The sequence below is a fragment of the Lepisosteus oculatus genome, chromosome 8 (genome assembly GCF_040954835.1).
Source record: "Lepisosteus oculatus isolate fLepOcu1 chromosome 8, fLepOcu1.hap2, whole genome shotgun sequence".
Taxonomy (NCBI): Eukaryota; Metazoa; Chordata; class Actinopteri; order Semionotiformes; family Lepisosteidae; genus Lepisosteus; species Lepisosteus oculatus.
In genome coordinates this window covers 24792603-24811709 of record NC_090703.1, presented here as the reverse complement: position 1 = coordinate 24811709, position 19107 = coordinate 24792603, and the positions used below count along the sequence as shown (strand labels likewise).

The window sequence follows — 19107 nt, the reverse complement described above, 5'->3', positions numbered from 1 at the left end:
CGAATCCCGATCGCTGCTGAGGGACAATCTTTGTCCAATTAAGAATTTAAGTTGTATCCTCTTTAGACTTTTAATTTTAAACTGTGTATTACAGCATGTTAATCATTAAACATTAAAAAGTTGGTATATTTTATAAAAGCTTAATTGTTCAGTTGGACAAAAGTACACAACCTTCCACCTTCATCATAAATATTTTAATTACATATTTTAGATCAAAGTATTCAACTTATTTAACTAATTTACATGGGTTCTGGCTAACACCATTGACATATTTAGACAATTTCTGCCTGGAATTTCCTCCCCCTTAAACATTTGTTATATCTCTGCAGCAGAACATAGCAGGAGCCTGGTTCAGGTCTTAAATTGAAGATAATGTACTTGTTCTAACATTATTATCTAACATTATTAATGTAGTGCTCTCAGGTTCACATGGGTATGTACCCTCGCCGCTGCCACCTCAGGTGGGCCCCCCACCACTGGGGACTCGGACCCGGACCTCCAGCATCACTCAACAGGGAATCAGCCAGCTAAAATAAAGGGAGATCTCCCCCCATCCCAGTGGCTGATGACTCTCACACTATCCACAGGGAAGGGGAGTGAAGTCACCGCACTGGTAAACCGGCTTGCACAACCTGCAATGTCGGCCGTATGCGTCACATAAAGCTTATATTGGGTACTTCATAACGTTATAACGTTTTATCATTTTCCAAGAATACGTACAGTACAGTAGTAAGAACACCACTTGCTGTTATTGTAAAAAGATAAATGTTGTAGTGATTTAACATCAAGTGATAGCTAAATTAATATGGAATCATGTAACTAAGCAGCTTAAGTATCACAAGTGGGCACTTTGGAAACATTTTGACATTTATTTCTTTTTAAAAAAAAAAATCTTCTATTTTTGTAGTGGAAATGAGCACTGCATTTTTAGCATGTTGCACCCAGATGGTTCTTAAAATTGGCACTCCAAGATTATGACTGATTTAATTTCCCTCATTTAGCTGAAACGGATAAAGAAATCACGCAGTAGTTATATGTATTGGAAGGCGCTCTGTTTTATTAACAGACACGCCGACTCAAACCTGTGTCGTACAGTGATATACAGTAGACGTCGGTAATGTTATCCCCATTAAACAATGTGCTTATTGCACAAATCATGCTAAACTAGAAGCATTGCAGAGGGTGATAAACTGTACATTATTTACTGAAGCACAGTTGAGTTCAAACAAGGAAGTCTGTGAAGACTGCGGTAAAGTTAGCCTGAAGTCTGAAAATGATTTTGGCACGCCTGTAGCATTTTCATTAAACCTCCTAGAGTTACGAAAACACTTGCTGTGTGTACAAAGTACATTGTGAATGTTTTCACAGCCTTCACTATATTGTTTTTACGCCATATTTTTGACCACACACAAATATTCTTATGTCCATATCTTCGCAAGGGAAACACAGAAAGCCTTCAAACCAAACGCATTTTAAAGACCTCTACTTGTGAAAAGTTTTCACAGCCTCTACATAAAACTATCAGTGAGCTAAAACCTCCGGTTTTCCATCTATGCGTAATTATGTACTAACTGGAACCCTGGGGGACTGATGTGTACACAAGTTCACAACACGAGAAATACTGCTTAATACAGCTTTGTGCGAAAAACCCGTATATCACCATAGAAAGCAAAACAGCGCAGTCTACAATTACCCAGACTGTAAACACGGGAATAAAGCTTTGTTTGATTTCTGAAACCCTTTCTTTATGTCCTGTTTTCATTAATGTAAAGGTCAACTATATACACAATAGCGCTGACAGCAGGAAAATTCCAAATCTTTACTCAGCCGCTTATTAAAAACAGCACCCATGATGTTCAAACTGATTTTTTACACAGAAGACTGACAGAGCTTTGCATTGTGAATCTCTTTTTTTTGTGCTTTTATTTAATGTGGCACTAAAAAAATGTGGCAGAAAAAGTGAACCCTGGTTTTTTGATAGTTAAATGTAACATATGTTTGAACACAGTCTTGCAAATTAATGTTTTTACAAGACGTGGGAGTGCAACAATTTATCACAGTGTGAATTTTAATACTAATTAAATGACCACGGGTACTTTTCCTCCCCCTCTACATTCTCAGAGTAGAATAGGTGAACCTAAAGACAACCTAAAAATGCCTACGGGAACTTAAACTTAACATAAACTTAATATGGTCAGAAGGAGCATGTATAAACGTTTCCAAAATAACCACATGTAAGACTTTGATGCTTAAAATGTTTAGGAAGAAAGAGAAATACTGGTGTGTATTTTTTTCTTTAAAATACCAATACCAGCCATATACAGTTTATAATGTAGGGATTTTTAGTGTCGGTAATATTTATTGTCAGTAATAATATCAGTAGCAGTAGTACACCTCTTATTGGTGGTTGCCCAGGAGTGTTCCAGTAGCCAGACTGGTCAGGGCACATGCCAGAGACCATCCCAAACGTAGAGTGCAGGGCGGACTGCAGGAAGACCAGTCCAAAAAGTACAGTAAGTGGCTGCCTGCTTCTATTGGAGTGGAATAACTACAAAAGCTGCAGTGTTTTGCTGCCGTCTGGTACAGGCTGGAACTGTCTGTGTGGGCTGAAGCAGAGACTGGCTTGCAGGGGACCAGAGTAGCTGTGGAAGTTGCAACAGGCTAGCGCAGAAACTGGAGAGCCTGCATCTTGAGCCAAACAGGACTGAGCATTCGTCATTGGGGTGGTTTACTGGGAACACATCAGGAGTGAGGAAAAGTGATCCAGATTGGCTGCAAACTTATAGCAAATCAGTAAGGCTTTAGAAGCCACAGCAGACACCAGGTACCCACTGTTAGATGCTGAAACAGTTGCTGCAGAGGTAGGTTGGTGACTGGAGTAGCTGCTGTTATGGTCACAGCAGAGGCTGATTGCTCACTTGGGCAGCCAGTAAAGACTTGCTGCTGACTAGGATAGCGTCTGCTATAGTCAGGGCAGAAGTTGGCTTCCAACTGTGGAAGTGGCTGGCTGCTGACTGGGATTGACGACACTGAGCAAGTACTCATTGTCCAAGGCTTAGACTAGTTCAGGGATCCGCTTACTGAAAAGGGTGTGCTAGCATGTCCAGAGAGGAGTGCGATCAGAACAGTAATGCCAGTGAAAGATCAAAGATGGAACGCCCCTTCAGTGGCAGTCAGGAATTATTGACTGCATGCTTAGTGGGGATAAAAGGATGGACGGAAAGCCAAACTGACCACGTCTTTGATCTGTGGACAGCTTTGATTCCTCGTGGGAATGCTTTTTTTCTTCCTGGGCAGCTGCAGGCTGTGAGCCGTTGCTGGTCTGCAGTGTGACAAACTGTCTTCCTTTGTGAGACACACTGGATGTGCTGTGTAATGGATCTGCTGACATAATACCTGCAAATTGTTGCCCACACGGGTGATGCATCTCAGTGGTGGATTTACTGGCCACCCAATTGCATGTAATAGATTATATATACTGTACAAAGCCAATAAATTAAGTACTACAGAGAAACTGACTTTATGTTCAAACTTTTAGTTTGAACTGTTCAAGCACTGTGGAATAGAAAATAGAAAATATTCTGGGCACTATATTGTCATTTTCTATATTTCTAAATATCACAACATGTTCAAACTAAGTATTTTATTAATAACAACAAATCATTTCAAGCTGCTACTGATACTATTACTGACAATAAATATTATCAACACTATATTGTTATTACAAACATGTAAGTAATGTTGGCCATACGGCTTTTGCATTACTGAAGCTAAAAGTTTAGCCTTTGTCACTTACTGTATGCAACCACTAAATAAAGATATAAATATAGAAATCCCTACATTACAAACTGTATATGGCTGGTATTGGTATTTTAAAGAAAAAATACACACCAGTATTTCACTTTCTCCCTAAACATCAAAGTCTTACATGTGGTTATTTTGGAAATGTTTTTACATGCTCCTTCTGACCATATTAAGTTTATATACTTTGTGAAAAGTAATAATGTCTTAACCTTTTCTGCGAATTCGCTCATTATTGGCATAAACAAAAGCATACTTTTAGAATTTTTAACATTAGATTAACATTACCTCTGAATAGCTAGCAGGGACCACAGCCTTAAATAATAGGCAGTGAAAACATTTGTCTGTTTGTCCGTGGGGGAAGAGGAACTGTCTTTCATTGGAAGGTTCCCCTATTCTACTCTGAGAATGTAGGGGGGAGGAAAAGTTCCCGCGGTCTTTTCATTGATTAAGTTGTGTTAATTTCCATATCCAAAACATATCAGATCATCAGGCTAGAATATAAAACAGCATGTTCGTAGCAGGGACTTGAACCCACAAATTATTGATTATAAAACTAGAAACTAACTTAGTATGCTATGCTGCCCCTAAAACATTCTGTGCTAAGATAAAACGTGCATGCACTGTACCTTCATTCAAGACACAAGCACATATTGAACTAAAAATCTGTTTACTAACAGTAACAATTTGCTATACAATGCTGTAGATGTAGAATGTGCATCTGCACTGTATCTCTGGAAGCAGCCTTTTCTCTTTTGAGGTCACATACCCAATTATAGGATGCTTGAACCCCAGTTTCCTTGTGGCTTCCTCAATCTCCTTCTCTAGCCAGGACTGTGGACGGATGAGGTACTTCACAAACTGGGAGACCCACCACACTGAGGGGTCACCATGAAGACGGTCCAGCCGGTCTGCAAGGTCCTCGGGAATAGCCAGTGGCAGGTACGGTGGTCTAGGGTGCAAACTGTCCACAATGGGCAGCTCCACTACCTGGACATCTTTGTCATTTGCTTCACCTGAAAGAAAAGATGAACATCTTAATTCACTTATACCACAAGGGGATAGACTCATTTTGCATTTTGTTTCTCTTTCCATCTGCAGTCAATTCAACATACAGTCCTGCTTTTCTTTTTTTCCATCATTCATCTTTCTCAACAGCTGCTTCATCAAGAAACACTTGGCCTGTTCCTGAATGAACACTCTGTCACATCTTAGTTTTTTTTCTTTGAAAGATTTTTTCTGTTTCATATGATAAAATCTAAAAAAAGAAAACCCTTTAACCTCTGTTCCAACTATCACTGCCCTCTAAACAAATGCAATATGGAAGAATCATGCAAGTTAAAAGCATTAAATTAAAAAGAGAATTTTATCTCAAGCAAAGATACACTTTATTAGAATTATGACTGAAGAGGCTTTGCTTTTCATTTCTTCGTTCTTAAGGGAGAAAAACGTCTGTCAAGAGTTTTTCGGCTTGTATTGCTGCGTGAAAACTGGTCCCTTAGGGAGTCTCCTTGAAAGCTTGTTTAAAGTATCATCCACAGAGACAGCTATAATTACAGCAGTCCATAACCTCATTGTCTTCAGCAGCAAGACATAGCTTTCCATATCAAGAAAAAGCCAACATTCTCAACTCAGGCACTGTGAAAGACAGTTGACAAAATATAAACTGTAGTGGACAGATATTATAAATATATATACAGTGCAGTTCATAAGTATTTGGACCGCGACACAATTTTTGCTGTTTTGGTTCTGTACTCCAGCACATTGGATTTGAAATAAAACAATGAAGATAAGGTTAAAGTGCAGAACGTCAGCTTTAATTCAGGGATATTTATGTCTGTATTGGGTGAACCATATAGGAATCACAACCCTTTTTATACATAGACCCCCCATTTCATGGGGTCAATCAACCTGTGATGTTCATCACTCTGTTCTCCAAAAGAACTGTATTGAGTACAAAATCAGCTCCAGTGTGTAGCAGCATTCACACAGAGTAAACATTTCAATGACTCTATAAAACATATTTGTAGAGACAGTTGTAACTTCTGCAAAACAATAAATCAATTGAAAAAAATCAATTGATTTACTTAAAATGGCCCAATAGGTCTGTCTCCAGCAAAGTAAGATTTTAAAATATTCAAAATGGAGAAAATGATAATACATCAGAATCTAAGAACTAAAAGTCAGAGATTTCTTCCCTTTATGTCTTTGCCTTTCTTCTCAGGCAGTTGGTCAGCACTGAAGTGAAGGCTCACAGGGATGTCTCCAATGTGAAATGGTGGTAGTCCTTTTCAGCAAAAGTGTTAAGCACTTTATTAACAGCAGGGCAAGTTTCTGCCTGACCAAGTATGTAGTACATTTTAGTCCAGGTGTTCTAAAATTTCTTTCTGAAGAGGGAGTCTGAGACAAAGGGGAAGTTGAAGACAGAACAACCATTCTTCATACTTAACAACAGGAATTTTCACTTTGAAATGACTATCTGACCTTCCCAATAAAAAAAAATGTTTCAGCTAAATGAAAAAAGTGGCAAAGGTAATCAAAATCTTTTTGCCTTCAACGGATATTTAAAAAGAAGTAATTTTACAACAAACCCAAATCTGAAACATAGTTGCAAGCAATCACCCAGTCAAATTAATATGTACAAATATAAACTGAATATAAATTAAAGTATGAAATATTGAAAATTAAAAATATTCCCAATCTGTGCCTATGTAACCCATCTCTTTCAAACTGGAAATATGTATTTTTCGATCTTTTCAGCTGTTTTTGCAGAAATCTACACAATGCTTTGCAGGAATAACTGCTAATTTTGAATCCCCATGAAAACTACTGTAATTAGTGCAGTTACAGAATCCAAATTATGTCTAGTTCGTACATTGTGATAAATAAATTGCCATTCAACAGCTGAAATGCATTCTTCATTTTTAATTCATTAGATAGAGAGAACAGCACTTTATGATAAGAAATCATTTGCATCATCCTTGTTTTTCCACCCCAGGTTCTCCATGCCTTCAATGTGTGAAGTAAAGTGGACAGCTGCCAGAGCGGAGGAAAGCTAAACTGCACATCACTGTGGTACAGTCACCTCTGTTCAGACTTTGACACCCTAAAGAGGTCACCTGAACAAACAAAATCTACTAATAATGAAAAATAAGTACTCACATATTTAAAATACAGAACCGACATTAATTTCCTTGGACTCACAAGAATTCAAGCTGCATCAGAAAAGCTGGCCAAATTAAAGATATTAGCAGGGTTTCTCTGGAATTTCAAACATTTTTGGGGCACCTGTTTGTTTCTTCCAGGAAGCTCTTAATGAAAAGTGTATGTGTACAAAAGAATATATATATGAACTGATACTGTATATGTTCAAACAATTATGTACAAACAATTTACATATACTGTACCAAAGATATATAAATATGCATGGAAAGAACACATTTTTATCATCTACTGCTACTCTTCTCCTGTTTGTTGGGGTCAAGATCTTTGGCTCAGCCAAAGTGTCTTATGTATATTTAAAATTTGGGTTGAAATAGGATTCTCTTTTGTTTTTTACTTTTTCACACACTGAAGGTCTGTTTTTAAATGACTGATGCATATGCAAATGTCTTTTTCAAAAGCACACAGATCTTCAAATATCCTTGCAATATAGAGCTCCTAGAATCATTGAAACTGATCTTTAGCATGCAAGTGACTGCTAGGTGATACAAAGTCTTTTCTTCCTGGAAGAAGAGTATTGGTATTGATATACTCTGACTAGGCAGGCAGCTCCAAGCTGTGTATTGGAGTGGAGCATGGGATATCACAACCAGCTATGCTATTAAAGAAGGACATATGGTGAAATGCACTCACACAGATGGAAAAAAGTACCAGCTCTACAAAAACTTAACATTACTATTGGATAGGCTTCAGCAATTAATATTGTGTAATCGTTGTGACTTTCAAATGTTATTTTCCAATGCTGCACAAATGATGCTAAAAAATATCCTTTAAAGATAAATTCCTCTATGTCCCTGAATAGTATAAGATTTGTCACAACTTTGCACATTCTGGTCTTGGCAAAGTAAACCATGTCTCTCTAATAATTTGATTAATGGGCGGACCAATTTGTAGGCTATACTATAACAATCAAAGAAATAAAGGAAATCCAACAGGATTTTTTTGTTTTGTATAGCAAAGTAAAGCAAACATTATAATGATGTAGAACACCAGAGACAATAATCAGCAAGAAACATGACTTGTTTAATTGCACTGCTGATTAAACTTAAATGACTCTGGCAAGGCAAGACTGGGTTTCTTAATCATAGTGATCCCCATGGAAACACAGGATCGCACACTGTGATTCTATTGGATTTCTTCAACAACCACTTGAGTTTAAGGCATATTTATGTGTGTTTCCTGGAGGCAAACTGCAGGAAAAAAAAAACAGCAAAGTTATTATTGAGTTACTCTTTACACTTTTACTTAACTGGACATTTTTAGTGGGGGCAATGTGAGTGAAATTCTTAAGTTTGAAATTTGTCCACACTGTTGCCTTCCCACAGACTTTTACAGGTTTTATGAGAAGTCAATTGAACAACTTGTCACAAAATAAATACTTCTATGAAAATTATGTCACCATTCTTAAATGAATACAACATTCTATATAAGCTGCACCTGATTAAAACAAATGACCCGAGGCAAACAGCTTGTCCTTCATTTTGGAGAAGATAAATTCGACCAACCACTGCCAGCACTTAACAGACCTCTCACACACAAAATAGAAATTGCAGACTGATTATCAAAGATGTTTTAAGTGGGACTTGTTGGAGAGGTCTGTTTTGCACTCTGCATGGCAATATGTTTGGAGTGGGGAGAATAATTACTTGCTAGTCTAGCTGGAACATTGGCATCAGCACATTTGTCAATTGAATCTTATTTGTCATGAGTTTTGCAATGGAAAATGGAAAGTGTCCAAACTAGTTTTTCAAACCAAGTGACAATTTGGTTCACTAGTAGCCTGTGAGCTAGAAAAGTTTTAAAGTTTTTTGTAATATTTAAATCAAATAATATGTATATAGTATTTTTACATCTTTATTAATTATATATTACAATATGTATATGCAAATACAAAATAATTTTAAGTATACATAAATGAGCAAATGGAGTTTGAACAGGGGGCTGTCAGCATGTGTAAGCTGCAAAAGAAGAGGTAAAGGTTTTTTTAATGTTAAAAGGAAAAGAGTCTATGGAGCCCTTTTCAGGTTAGAATTAGTAAATATGTGAATACTGACAATGGGGGGAGTAAAACACAGTTCTACCAGCAAGACCAGACCAACGATCTCCAGTTGCTTAATGCTTTAATGTTTTGTCACAAAGTGGTATTAAAAAGACAATAAACAACAAACACTTAAGATAAATGAAATTATTAAACCAATTCAAAAATGTGTTTGCATTTGTGCAAGTTACACATTTTCACACACTCACTCCCTTTCCCAAAAAACAACAACGATGGCAATGCCCAAAAAATGCCTTTCACACAACTAACTGGCTATGCTGAAATAAACTAACCTCAAAGAAATAAAAAAAATGAAATACTCACCCAGTTCTCCAACATTACCCTTCATAACATCCCTAAAAACATATACCACTGCCTCACAACTAACAAAACCCTAAAATTCTCAACACAACTCAACAGCTGACTTTCACTCCCTCCTCTTCTCGGGCATCTAGTCTGTCCTTTAAACACGAATGTTTAATGTTTAATGTGATGTTGACGAATCACTGACAGGTTATGGAACAATGACATAATTTAGCAATTTGCCAGCAAGTCACCACGCCGGTCCCAGACTGTCATACAAAGGAAAACACAACAACCCAAGTAAGACTGCCTATTCCAATTACCAAACACAGTGGGACATAGCACCCAAACACTTAATAACAAACAATGTTTCTTATAATGAAGTAGGTAGTTCACAAGATAAATTCTGCTACAACTCCAACAATTCCAACAAAGCCAAGCACAACATTCTTCATGCCCTTCTTGTTATATAATTGTTGTCACAGAGCGGTGGCTCTGTGGCTAAGGATCTGCACCTGTGGCTTGAAGGTGGCTGGTTCATATCCCGCGGCTGGCAGGGGAATCTTACTCTGTTGGGCCCCTGAGCAAGGCCCTTAACCCCGACTGCTCCAGTGGTGCTGTATAAATGGCTGACCCTGCATTCTGACCCCAAGCTTCTCTCCCTGTCTGTGTGTCTCATGGAGAACAAGTTGGGGTATGTAAAAAGACGAATTCCTAATACAAGAAATTGTATATGGCCAATAAAGTGATCTTATATCATCTAATTCCCAGGGAGTAACTCTGTAACATAAAAGTTGGATCAGTTGTTGATTATGATTACGCATATAATGAAGAAAAGTCAAAGGACTGTGATCAGTAAGATTTGAGCCTAAATAAACCACAAAATGCTTTTTCTGCTCATTCAAATAAGTTACAATGTAGTCATTCAGATAGTTTTACATAATTTCATTTGGCTTCACCAAAGCTGTTAAAGCACTTTTTCACTAAGTGCTTATGTCCTCACAGTGGGGGGAGGGTAACTGGGTGTGGGCTGCACTCGTTTAAACAACATTTGAAGAGAATATCTGTACAGATGCAGCCATTCAAAACAAGCGGGGTATGCTGCAGTATAACACGGTGGGCGTGTCGCAGTATACCGCATCATACCATATGCAAATTAGATTATGTTAATAGTATCCCGAATCACCTTGTAAAACCGCCAGGTGGAACTAATAAAGTAACCTGTACAGCATTTGAGCTGTCACCAGAAAACATCGGTTTCGAATCCCGATCACTGCTGAGGGACAATCTTTATTCAATTAAGAATTTAAGTTGTATACTCTTTAGACTTTTAAATTTAAACAGTGTATTACAGCATGTTAATCATTAAACATTAAAAAGGCGGTACATTTTATAAAAGCAAGATTGTTCTGTTGGACAAAAGTACACAACCTAGCACCTTTATCATTAATATTTTAATTATGCAGAAATATTTTATGCATCAAAGTATTTACCGAAGATATTACTAATAGTATTAATAATGAATGACCTTGGACAAGCTGTAAGCTCAAAGTATTACCCTGGTCCACATTCTTTGTAACTGTCTTTGTTACAAAAAGTAACACCACAGCATTTAGTTGATCCGATCACGCATTAGTTTCCAATCATACAAAGTAATTCTTGAGAATCTCCGATTCACCATGCCTTTCACATGCTCATAAACTATATTAATTTAGGAACATAAACATATTACTGTATGTAAACTGTACTGTATATTGCTGGTCTTGGTAGTTTAAAGAAAAAATACACACCAGTATTCCATTTCTTCCTAAACATTTTAAGCATCAAAGTCTTACATATTGTTATTTGGGAAATGTTTTTACGTGCTCCTTCTGACCATATTAGGATTATATACGTTGTGAAAAGTGATAGTCTTTTAACCTTTTCTGTGAATTCGCTTGTTATCTAACAAATGCATACTTTTAGAATTTGATTAAAGGGGAATATAATATGGAATTGCGTATCTTAACAAATTAATAATGATATACTGGCGATGTACTGTCTGTCGGAATAAACTGAAGAGGTTAGTTAATGCGACCCGGAATTATTAAGAATTATCACCTCTTTTTACCCTTGAGAACAAATGAGAACATTCCACTCAGTGGGCGGTGCATTGTTATCTCAATCACCTGCTAATTCGTTTTACACCACTGGACGACAGGAGAATGTGACTGTACTGTATGTTCAGAATGTGTGTTTCAATCAATACAGTAATTGATTTAAATCGCAATCGCGTGTTTAAATAAATGCCTTTTTTGATTCACAATCTGAAAATGAAAACCGCAGTAAAGTCACCTTGAATTAAAAAAAAATGATTTTGGCACACCTGTAGAATTTACACGAAACCTCCTAGAGTTGTGAGAACACTTGCTTTGTGTATAAAGTACATTGTGAATGTTTTCACAGCCTTCAGTTTGTCGTTTTTATGCCATTTTTTTTACCATGCACGAATATTCCTATGTCCGTATCTTTGCAAGGGTTATCTGTGCGAATTTTAATACTAATTAAATGACCGCGGACACTTTCAACCCCCTCTACATTCTCAGAGTAGAACAGACCAACCTTCCAATGAAAGACGGTCCACCCCCTTCCCCCCTCCCCCCACAGACAGGAAAAGTGCCCACAGGCACTTAAACTTAATATGGTCAGTAACAGTAAACAGTAACATGGTCAGAAGGAGCACATACAAACGTTTCCAAAATAACCACATGTAAGACTCTGATACTTAAAATGTTTAGGGAGAAAGTGGAATACTGGTGTGTATTTTTTCTTTAAACTACCAATACCAGCCACGTACAGTCTGTAACGTAGGGATTTCTACAGATGCGGCCATTCAAAATGGGCGAGGTATTTCGCGGCATACCCCGGTGGGCGTTTTGCGGTATCACGCAGTTCACGTGTGTCACGTGGCTAACCATCCGACGTCGCCTTGTAAAACCGCCAGCGGGAGCTTAACCTCTCATGTACAGCATTTGAGCCTTTAATTTTGAACTGTGTATTACAGCATGTTAATCATCAGTCATTAAAATGTTGGTATATTTTATGAAAGCAATATTGTTCAGCTGGACAAAAGTACACAACCTACCTTTATCAGAAATATTTATGCATCAAAGCCTTTACTGAAGATATAACTAATAGTATTAATAATGGATGACTTTGGACAAGCTGTATACTCAAAGTATAATTTCTTCAGCACATTTGTACAAGCACTTGGAATCTGTCCAAGCCATACTTTGTCAGGCATTTTGTTTTACTTCAACGGGCATAAAAACTTCCTTGCTTTTAACAGGGTGTTTCATAATTTCTAACTACGAAAATGATTTAAAATGCGACACTTATCATTCAACTAGAGCTTAAAATATCACAAGGATCCTCAAGAGCACAGCAAAGAGTGTATTAAAAGACACTTGTGTTTATCAACGCTTTCTTTTCCCTATACCAGATTTTATGGAACCACTTCAGAGGGGTGTCAGCCAGTCAGATTCCAGGAATCGGCACTTTAAAGGAAAAATACACACCGGTATTCCATTTCTCCCTAACGATTTTAAGCATCGAAGTATTTAACTAGCATGTGAAATAGCGTGTGAAAAAGTGGTAGTTATAAGCTTTTCTGCTAATATAATATGGAATCGCGTATCTAAAGAATTTAATAACGGTATTTGTGTGCTGCGACAGGGCTGTGTAGGGCTGTTTCGCCTGCCTGTTCTTGCGAGCTGTCTTGTAGCCTACTGGTCTAGGTGCGTGACTACCAACTGGCAGGTTGTGTGTTCAAATCCAGCTGGTGCTGGACTTTTCTTTTAACAAACATTTCTTCGAAAAAATAGAATAGCGATATTATGGACAATCAATTGACTTTTAGATTTCAAAATATCGCAACATGATCGATATTTGCGATATTTTGAACATATCTTCCCTTCTGACAGCGGTTCCTGCTTCTATTGTGTGTGTGTGCAACAGAGTAAATTTTTATAGATAAATGGAGGCTGGGCAGTATGCGTTACAATATAAACATTTATATTGATTTAAATCGTGTTCTGATTTAAATCGCAAACGCGTGTTTAATTATATGTGTTTTTTAATCATAATCAGGCTAATGCAACATAAATTGATACAGTATCTTTGTCTTCTAAGTATCTTAATAAACTTTCAGCATAGCTTTCTACCCGTCAAGATTTATATTTCTTGGGATTTTGGGATCAAACATGGAAGGATTAGATTATAATCGTTTTTATTTGTCAAATACGTGATTGTATTTCTGAATGTTATGTGACACTTAAAGTAGTTCACTGCTTTAAATACATCGGATTAAGAAAGTTGTGTAGCACTTTAGATCTTTTTTCTGAACCAGGGAAAATCTGATCATGTTTCTCTATAACAATAATAAAAAACTTTATTTTACATATCGCCTTTAAAAGTGGCATCTCAAAGCAATACAGTAGATCGAAAAACAGTTAAAAGGGACCAAATTAAACACCAATCGCAAACGCGTTTTCAATAAAATTATTTTATTCATTCAGCAGTTTGTGAGAGGGACATCCAGCAGAGAGAGACACACACACCGGTTTTCATTGACAAAATTGTTTTTTTTCAATTCCTCTTGTCTAACAGGAATGTTTTGTTTGTGGACAGACTGTTAGACTAGAGGAAAAGACCGCCTCCTCCTACGAAGCATTAATCGCGTATCTAAGGAAAATTGCAGTATACCTTTGTTCTTGCACATCATTATACAGTATCTCAATTTGTATTTCGATAAAAAAAATTGTTTGCCCAGCCACTACTGTTGTTATTGTTTTTATCCTGTAAAGCGTTTCCTTTTTCTGCGTTTTCCATTTCCTTTTTCTGATCACTCGCTTTCTGGATACACATCTCACCTGTCCTATTCTTTGTTTTCCTGGTTTGCTGATTATGCCTGCTGCGGTCCACTCCTACCCTCACACCTAAAGAATACTATTTTAAATTTCTTAGCACAGTTCATTAACACTTGTATGAGCTGTCCGCGCCCAAAATGCAATTAAAAAAAAGTCAAAAACCGCGCTCAAAATGCAATTTAGAGCTTAATAAGATACACTCCACAGGCAAAATTAAAGACAAAATTAAAGACGATTAAAATCTGTAATCTTTCCACTTGTACTGTGAGTCATCGGACAGTTTCTGCTTTGTGTAATGATGGTGAGAAAGCTGTGCTCAATGTATTTAAGGGACTTAAAAGTAAAAAGTGATGCTTCATATTGCTTGACTAATTTTAAAAACCAAGTTATAAATGCAGACGCTCCCTCGGTGCCGCGCCGGGTGTAAATATCAAAGTATACATTCCCAACAAGAATTGTACCCATCTGTCATGCAAATAAAACACCTTGAATTGAATTGAATTGAGGGAGAGAGGGGGGTAGTGGGACAGAGATACTGTAGACAGACTCAAGGCAAATAAGATACTTATGGGTACGCAGGCATTCACGACAGCAACATACGAAACGTTTGCACGTACTGTATAGTTAAGTTATTACTTGGTTTTCAAAGTGCAACGAAATACAATATTGTTGTTGCTGCTGTTCTGGTTGTTTTTATCCTGTAAAGCGTTTTGAGAAGCCACCTTTAAAGGCGATATATACTGTAAAACCGCTGATTCTTATGGAATGTGTTCTGCAGGAGATTCACATTTTTATTTATTTATTTTTTAATCGCGTATCTTAGGAAATCTCAGTATAACTTTGTTCATGAACAGTGGCATGTTACATTATCATTAGTTTTTTTAACAAGGCTCGCCAGCTAATGTGAATCGAAACCTGTCTTGCTAGCTTTTAAAGTTGTGCATGTGTAAACTGTACTAGAGGGCATGCAAGTTACTCTGCCCCTTTCAGCTGCAGGGAGTCCCTCTGCTGCAACACACAGCAGACAGAACGGGAGACTATTGCCTTTCATATCTGACAGCAGTGAAGTAAAAGGGGTGTCTAAAGGGGTGATTTCAGACCACATTTTAGTTACTTTATTTTGTTTACTTTTAACATTTCTGTAATTTACAGTAGATGTCACAATAGAAGCCCGAAGCCTATTATACTCAGTCTAGCCTTGGATCCTCTGAGTCCCATGACTCAGTCTTGTCTGCTTTCCTAGAATAAAACCAGTTAAGTCTTGTGTACTATGCAATTTATATTTTCCGATTCCATGCATTCCCTTAATGTTTAGAGTTTACTATATTCTCCAGACTCAAACACATAAGTACTGATAGCTCTGTCCCTTTAGGAGACTCTTTGCAGTACTGTGTCCCACTACCCCCATGAATTATTTAGGTTGGGTCTAATATTTTCCAGTAATATACAGAATGGGATACAAAATGCTGTCAGGCAGGTAACAGAAAAGAGAAAAATATAAATATTTCCATTTTACAGACGTTCACACATTTATAACATTTTGGCTCAATAAAAAGCTAACCCAATAATTAAATGTGATAAAGTATAGTTTGGATGTTTATACATTCATGTTAATCGTATTCTTGATTTATTTCAATAAGTGTTCATGTTTCATTTGCTAACTTAGAGCATATTGTGCAATGAAGAATAAAATAGCTGCATAACAAGTGACTTCCTTCTCTCAGTGGATATTAAAAGGTAGCCTGATAAATTATAAGACAGTAAGAAAGGTTCCAATCAGGAGGAGACAATTCTTTCCATTTTTTTGTTTGATTGCTGGTAGCAAACTGATCTGAGGATCTACTCCAGCTCTTTCTCTTTTTATCATACAGTAAGTTTTATTTTCTTGCTTTCTGAAACACAATATAACAAAAAATAACCTCACAAACTCAAAGAAAAAATCCTTGCTCCCCCCCCTCCCCTTGGCAATACTTCCTCCCATGCTTTTAACTAAGGGCATCTAAAATACTGTCAAACAGCTACAATGGTATCTCTGTACAAGGCTTTGACTGTGTCAATCACAGCACCTACCGTTCCCTTACCAGCAACAACATGGATTCTAACACTCAGACATTAAAAAAAGTCAGGCCAAGAGAGAAAATACCGAGCTTTACAACATGCGGTACCAGTAACATTTTACCCACAGTAGACTCACCAACAAGATGTGTTTCAGTTTCTGTGATAAGCCTAGATTAATCATATCCTCTCCTCTAGTAGGAGCACAAAGTGTAAACATGTAACGTCCCTATTAAAAATAATGGCAAAACAGAAGTTCACTCTTTCTAGAACATACCTTCCTATGGACACTCCTAAAATGTATAAAATAGTGTCCACAGCATCTCATAATAGAGGCAAATGGGGAACTACAAACTCATTTCATACAATGCCGTCCATGAGGGGTTAAATACACCCTGAGAGAAATTAATTTCTGGATAATTCAACGGCTGTGATTTCTGGAATATGTATTATCCCAAATATTTTCAAAAGAAATTGAATCATTTCAATGAATCTGTGCCATTCAAGTACCTGCTCCAGACAGTAACCACTGCTAAGGGTTTATATGAAGCTTGCATTAAAAGACTTGAAAAAAATGTCATGTTCCCATAAAAAAGTCATGCCTTGGAGTATAGACCCCCAAAGGAATGCCATAGACTCAAACTGCAAAATAAACACATACAGAAAGAAAGTATTTGTATTGTAATTGCAAATCCTGGTATGAGTGATTGGTATGACTTTCCTCATTACAAATCTCTTATTAGAATTTACATTTCTCTGTAACTCCAGGTCAGAACAGAGAAAATGTAACTGCCTTAAGGAGTATACGATTATGAAAAATAGAAGGATAAGCATGATACGTATGTCTTCTGTCATTTTCTAAGTAATGTTACTGAGCACCAAATCTTATTGAGAATATGAATCCATTTAAGGTTTATACTATTAAAGTAAAGGTTTATTCCATGCTGAAAATGTTTGTACCAGACTTTTTTGAGGCCTGTTTAATTGTGTCTGAAGTCTGATGTTGTAAATTTTATTGTTAAAAAGATCCATGAAAATGTCACTACTAAAGTTAGCTGGTACTGTTGGTATTGTAAGTGGCAAGCAGAGCTCATAGTTTACTGCTCCTGTCTTTCTGAGCAAGGAAGAGCTCTTCATCTGCAACATATCTTTATGAAAGCGACCCTTTAAGAACAAAACAAATTCCATAATTTGGTAACACCATGGCTGAGTCATTCATGCCTACCTCAGACATTGTACTACACTCGTACTGTAAGTACTTCACAGAAGTGCCAGGCATCTTTTTCAACTTTCACTTTAGCAAGTGACAGAACTTTAACAATAATTTATTATTCATTACTGGCAAAGGATTGTGTACAGCATATAAAAATTCTCACATACACATACTGTATATCATTAAAACCTACACTTGTTCTCTCAAATCTATAAACAATAGTTTTATATATTTATTTATTGGAAACTAGCAAGTGCACAAAAACCAGGCAGACAGTTGGTAATTCTGTTTGATAGGCATGCTCAGTATTATATCAGGGCAGTACCAGGACCGTTCAACACTCTGTAATGACTATAGGTTATTGTGAAGTTAAAGGGAACTTCAGAGATTGTGCACTTTAAAATTATAAAGTGTTTAATAACCTTGCAAGGGTTTGTTGCTTTTAGTTATCTGTCACAACTTTTTTTTTTTCCGTTGAGCAGGAGAAAGCCTGGATGAATTTATGAGAGATTTAAATGGTTGAGCATGTGAGTTTGAGGTAACATGCAAATGTGTGTTTCATGCATGAAGCACGAGATATGATATGGCGGCAGATGGTTCACTGAAATTGCTGCTGCAGACAATAAAAGGTACAGTATAAAGCTACTGTAACTGCTTATCATTTTTGTCAGAAGTATGAGATTTTATTTTGAAGATGGGTACAGTACAAAACAAATGTTTTCACATTAAAGGACACATCAGTCTTCTGCATTTGGAGAAATTAGCTTTCTAATGTAGAGTATTGAGATTATTTTATTTCAATGAAATTCCTCCAAATTTAACTTCTGGACATATACTAGAGAAATTGTAGATTGAAGACTTTTGTTCAATGTTACATGTTGTGGCCTGAAAAAAGACACAGGCACATCCTTGCTTGTGACCTAATCTTCTTGCTGAAGTGTCAAGAAATTCTGCTAATAGGCAAAATCCCTACTCAGCAAGCTGTGTGAATTGTTATGTGTAATGTTCAACCGTATCCATAAACTTTGGATAAATTAATTGCTTTGGAAGTACAGGGGTATGACTCATATTCATTCTATTCTATTTCACCACAAAAGCCTGGCAGAACACTGAAGTGCTTTGAGAACAGCTGTTGTGAATGGCTATGAGTTACTAGTAGACCAGCCAGCAGCCATATCACCCTGCAACTCACAACTGGCAACCCACTGAAGCTAAGCAGGTGTGAGTACCTGGATGGGAGACCTCCTGGGAAATCATAATCAGGCTAATGCATTTCTACATTTTCTGTATGAACCAGCTTAGAGGTTCATTCAGAAAGACAGCTTGTGTTTAAATTGAGTGTAAGGTAATTTATGCTTCTAAAGTCATGGTCAGCATTTATTATTGTACTGTGCTGTAAACTTTTTCTGTGCCCAGTTACATTATTTTATAGCGTTTTTATTGCGTTATTAAATCCGGTGGCGCTGTGTGTTAGTTTCCTGACTCCCATGTCACATGGTCTGTGATTGAAACCCATGGAACTATGACTTTATTTTTTAACAAACATTTCTTTGAAAAAATGAAACGTT

The 19107-nt window shown here is 37.0% G+C and overlaps 1 protein-coding gene across 21 annotated transcripts in view; it reads right to left on the bottom strand.

The window, feature by feature from the left end:
- Nucleotides 1-19107, bottom strand: part of fut8 (fucosyltransferase 8) — a 435504-nt gene that overhangs the window by 17977 nt on the left and 398420 nt on the right. For 20 of the 21 annotated variants that reach the window (XM_069192936.1, XM_069192939.1, XM_015351245.2 and 17 more), the window contains one exon: nucleotides 4571-4817. In XM_069192936.1, coding sequence (XP_069049037.1) covers nucleotides 4571-4817 — 247 coding nt within the window. The remainder of the gene's footprint in view (nucleotides 1-4570; nucleotides 4818-19107) is intronic. The other variant, XM_015351257.2, reaches the window with a different exon arrangement.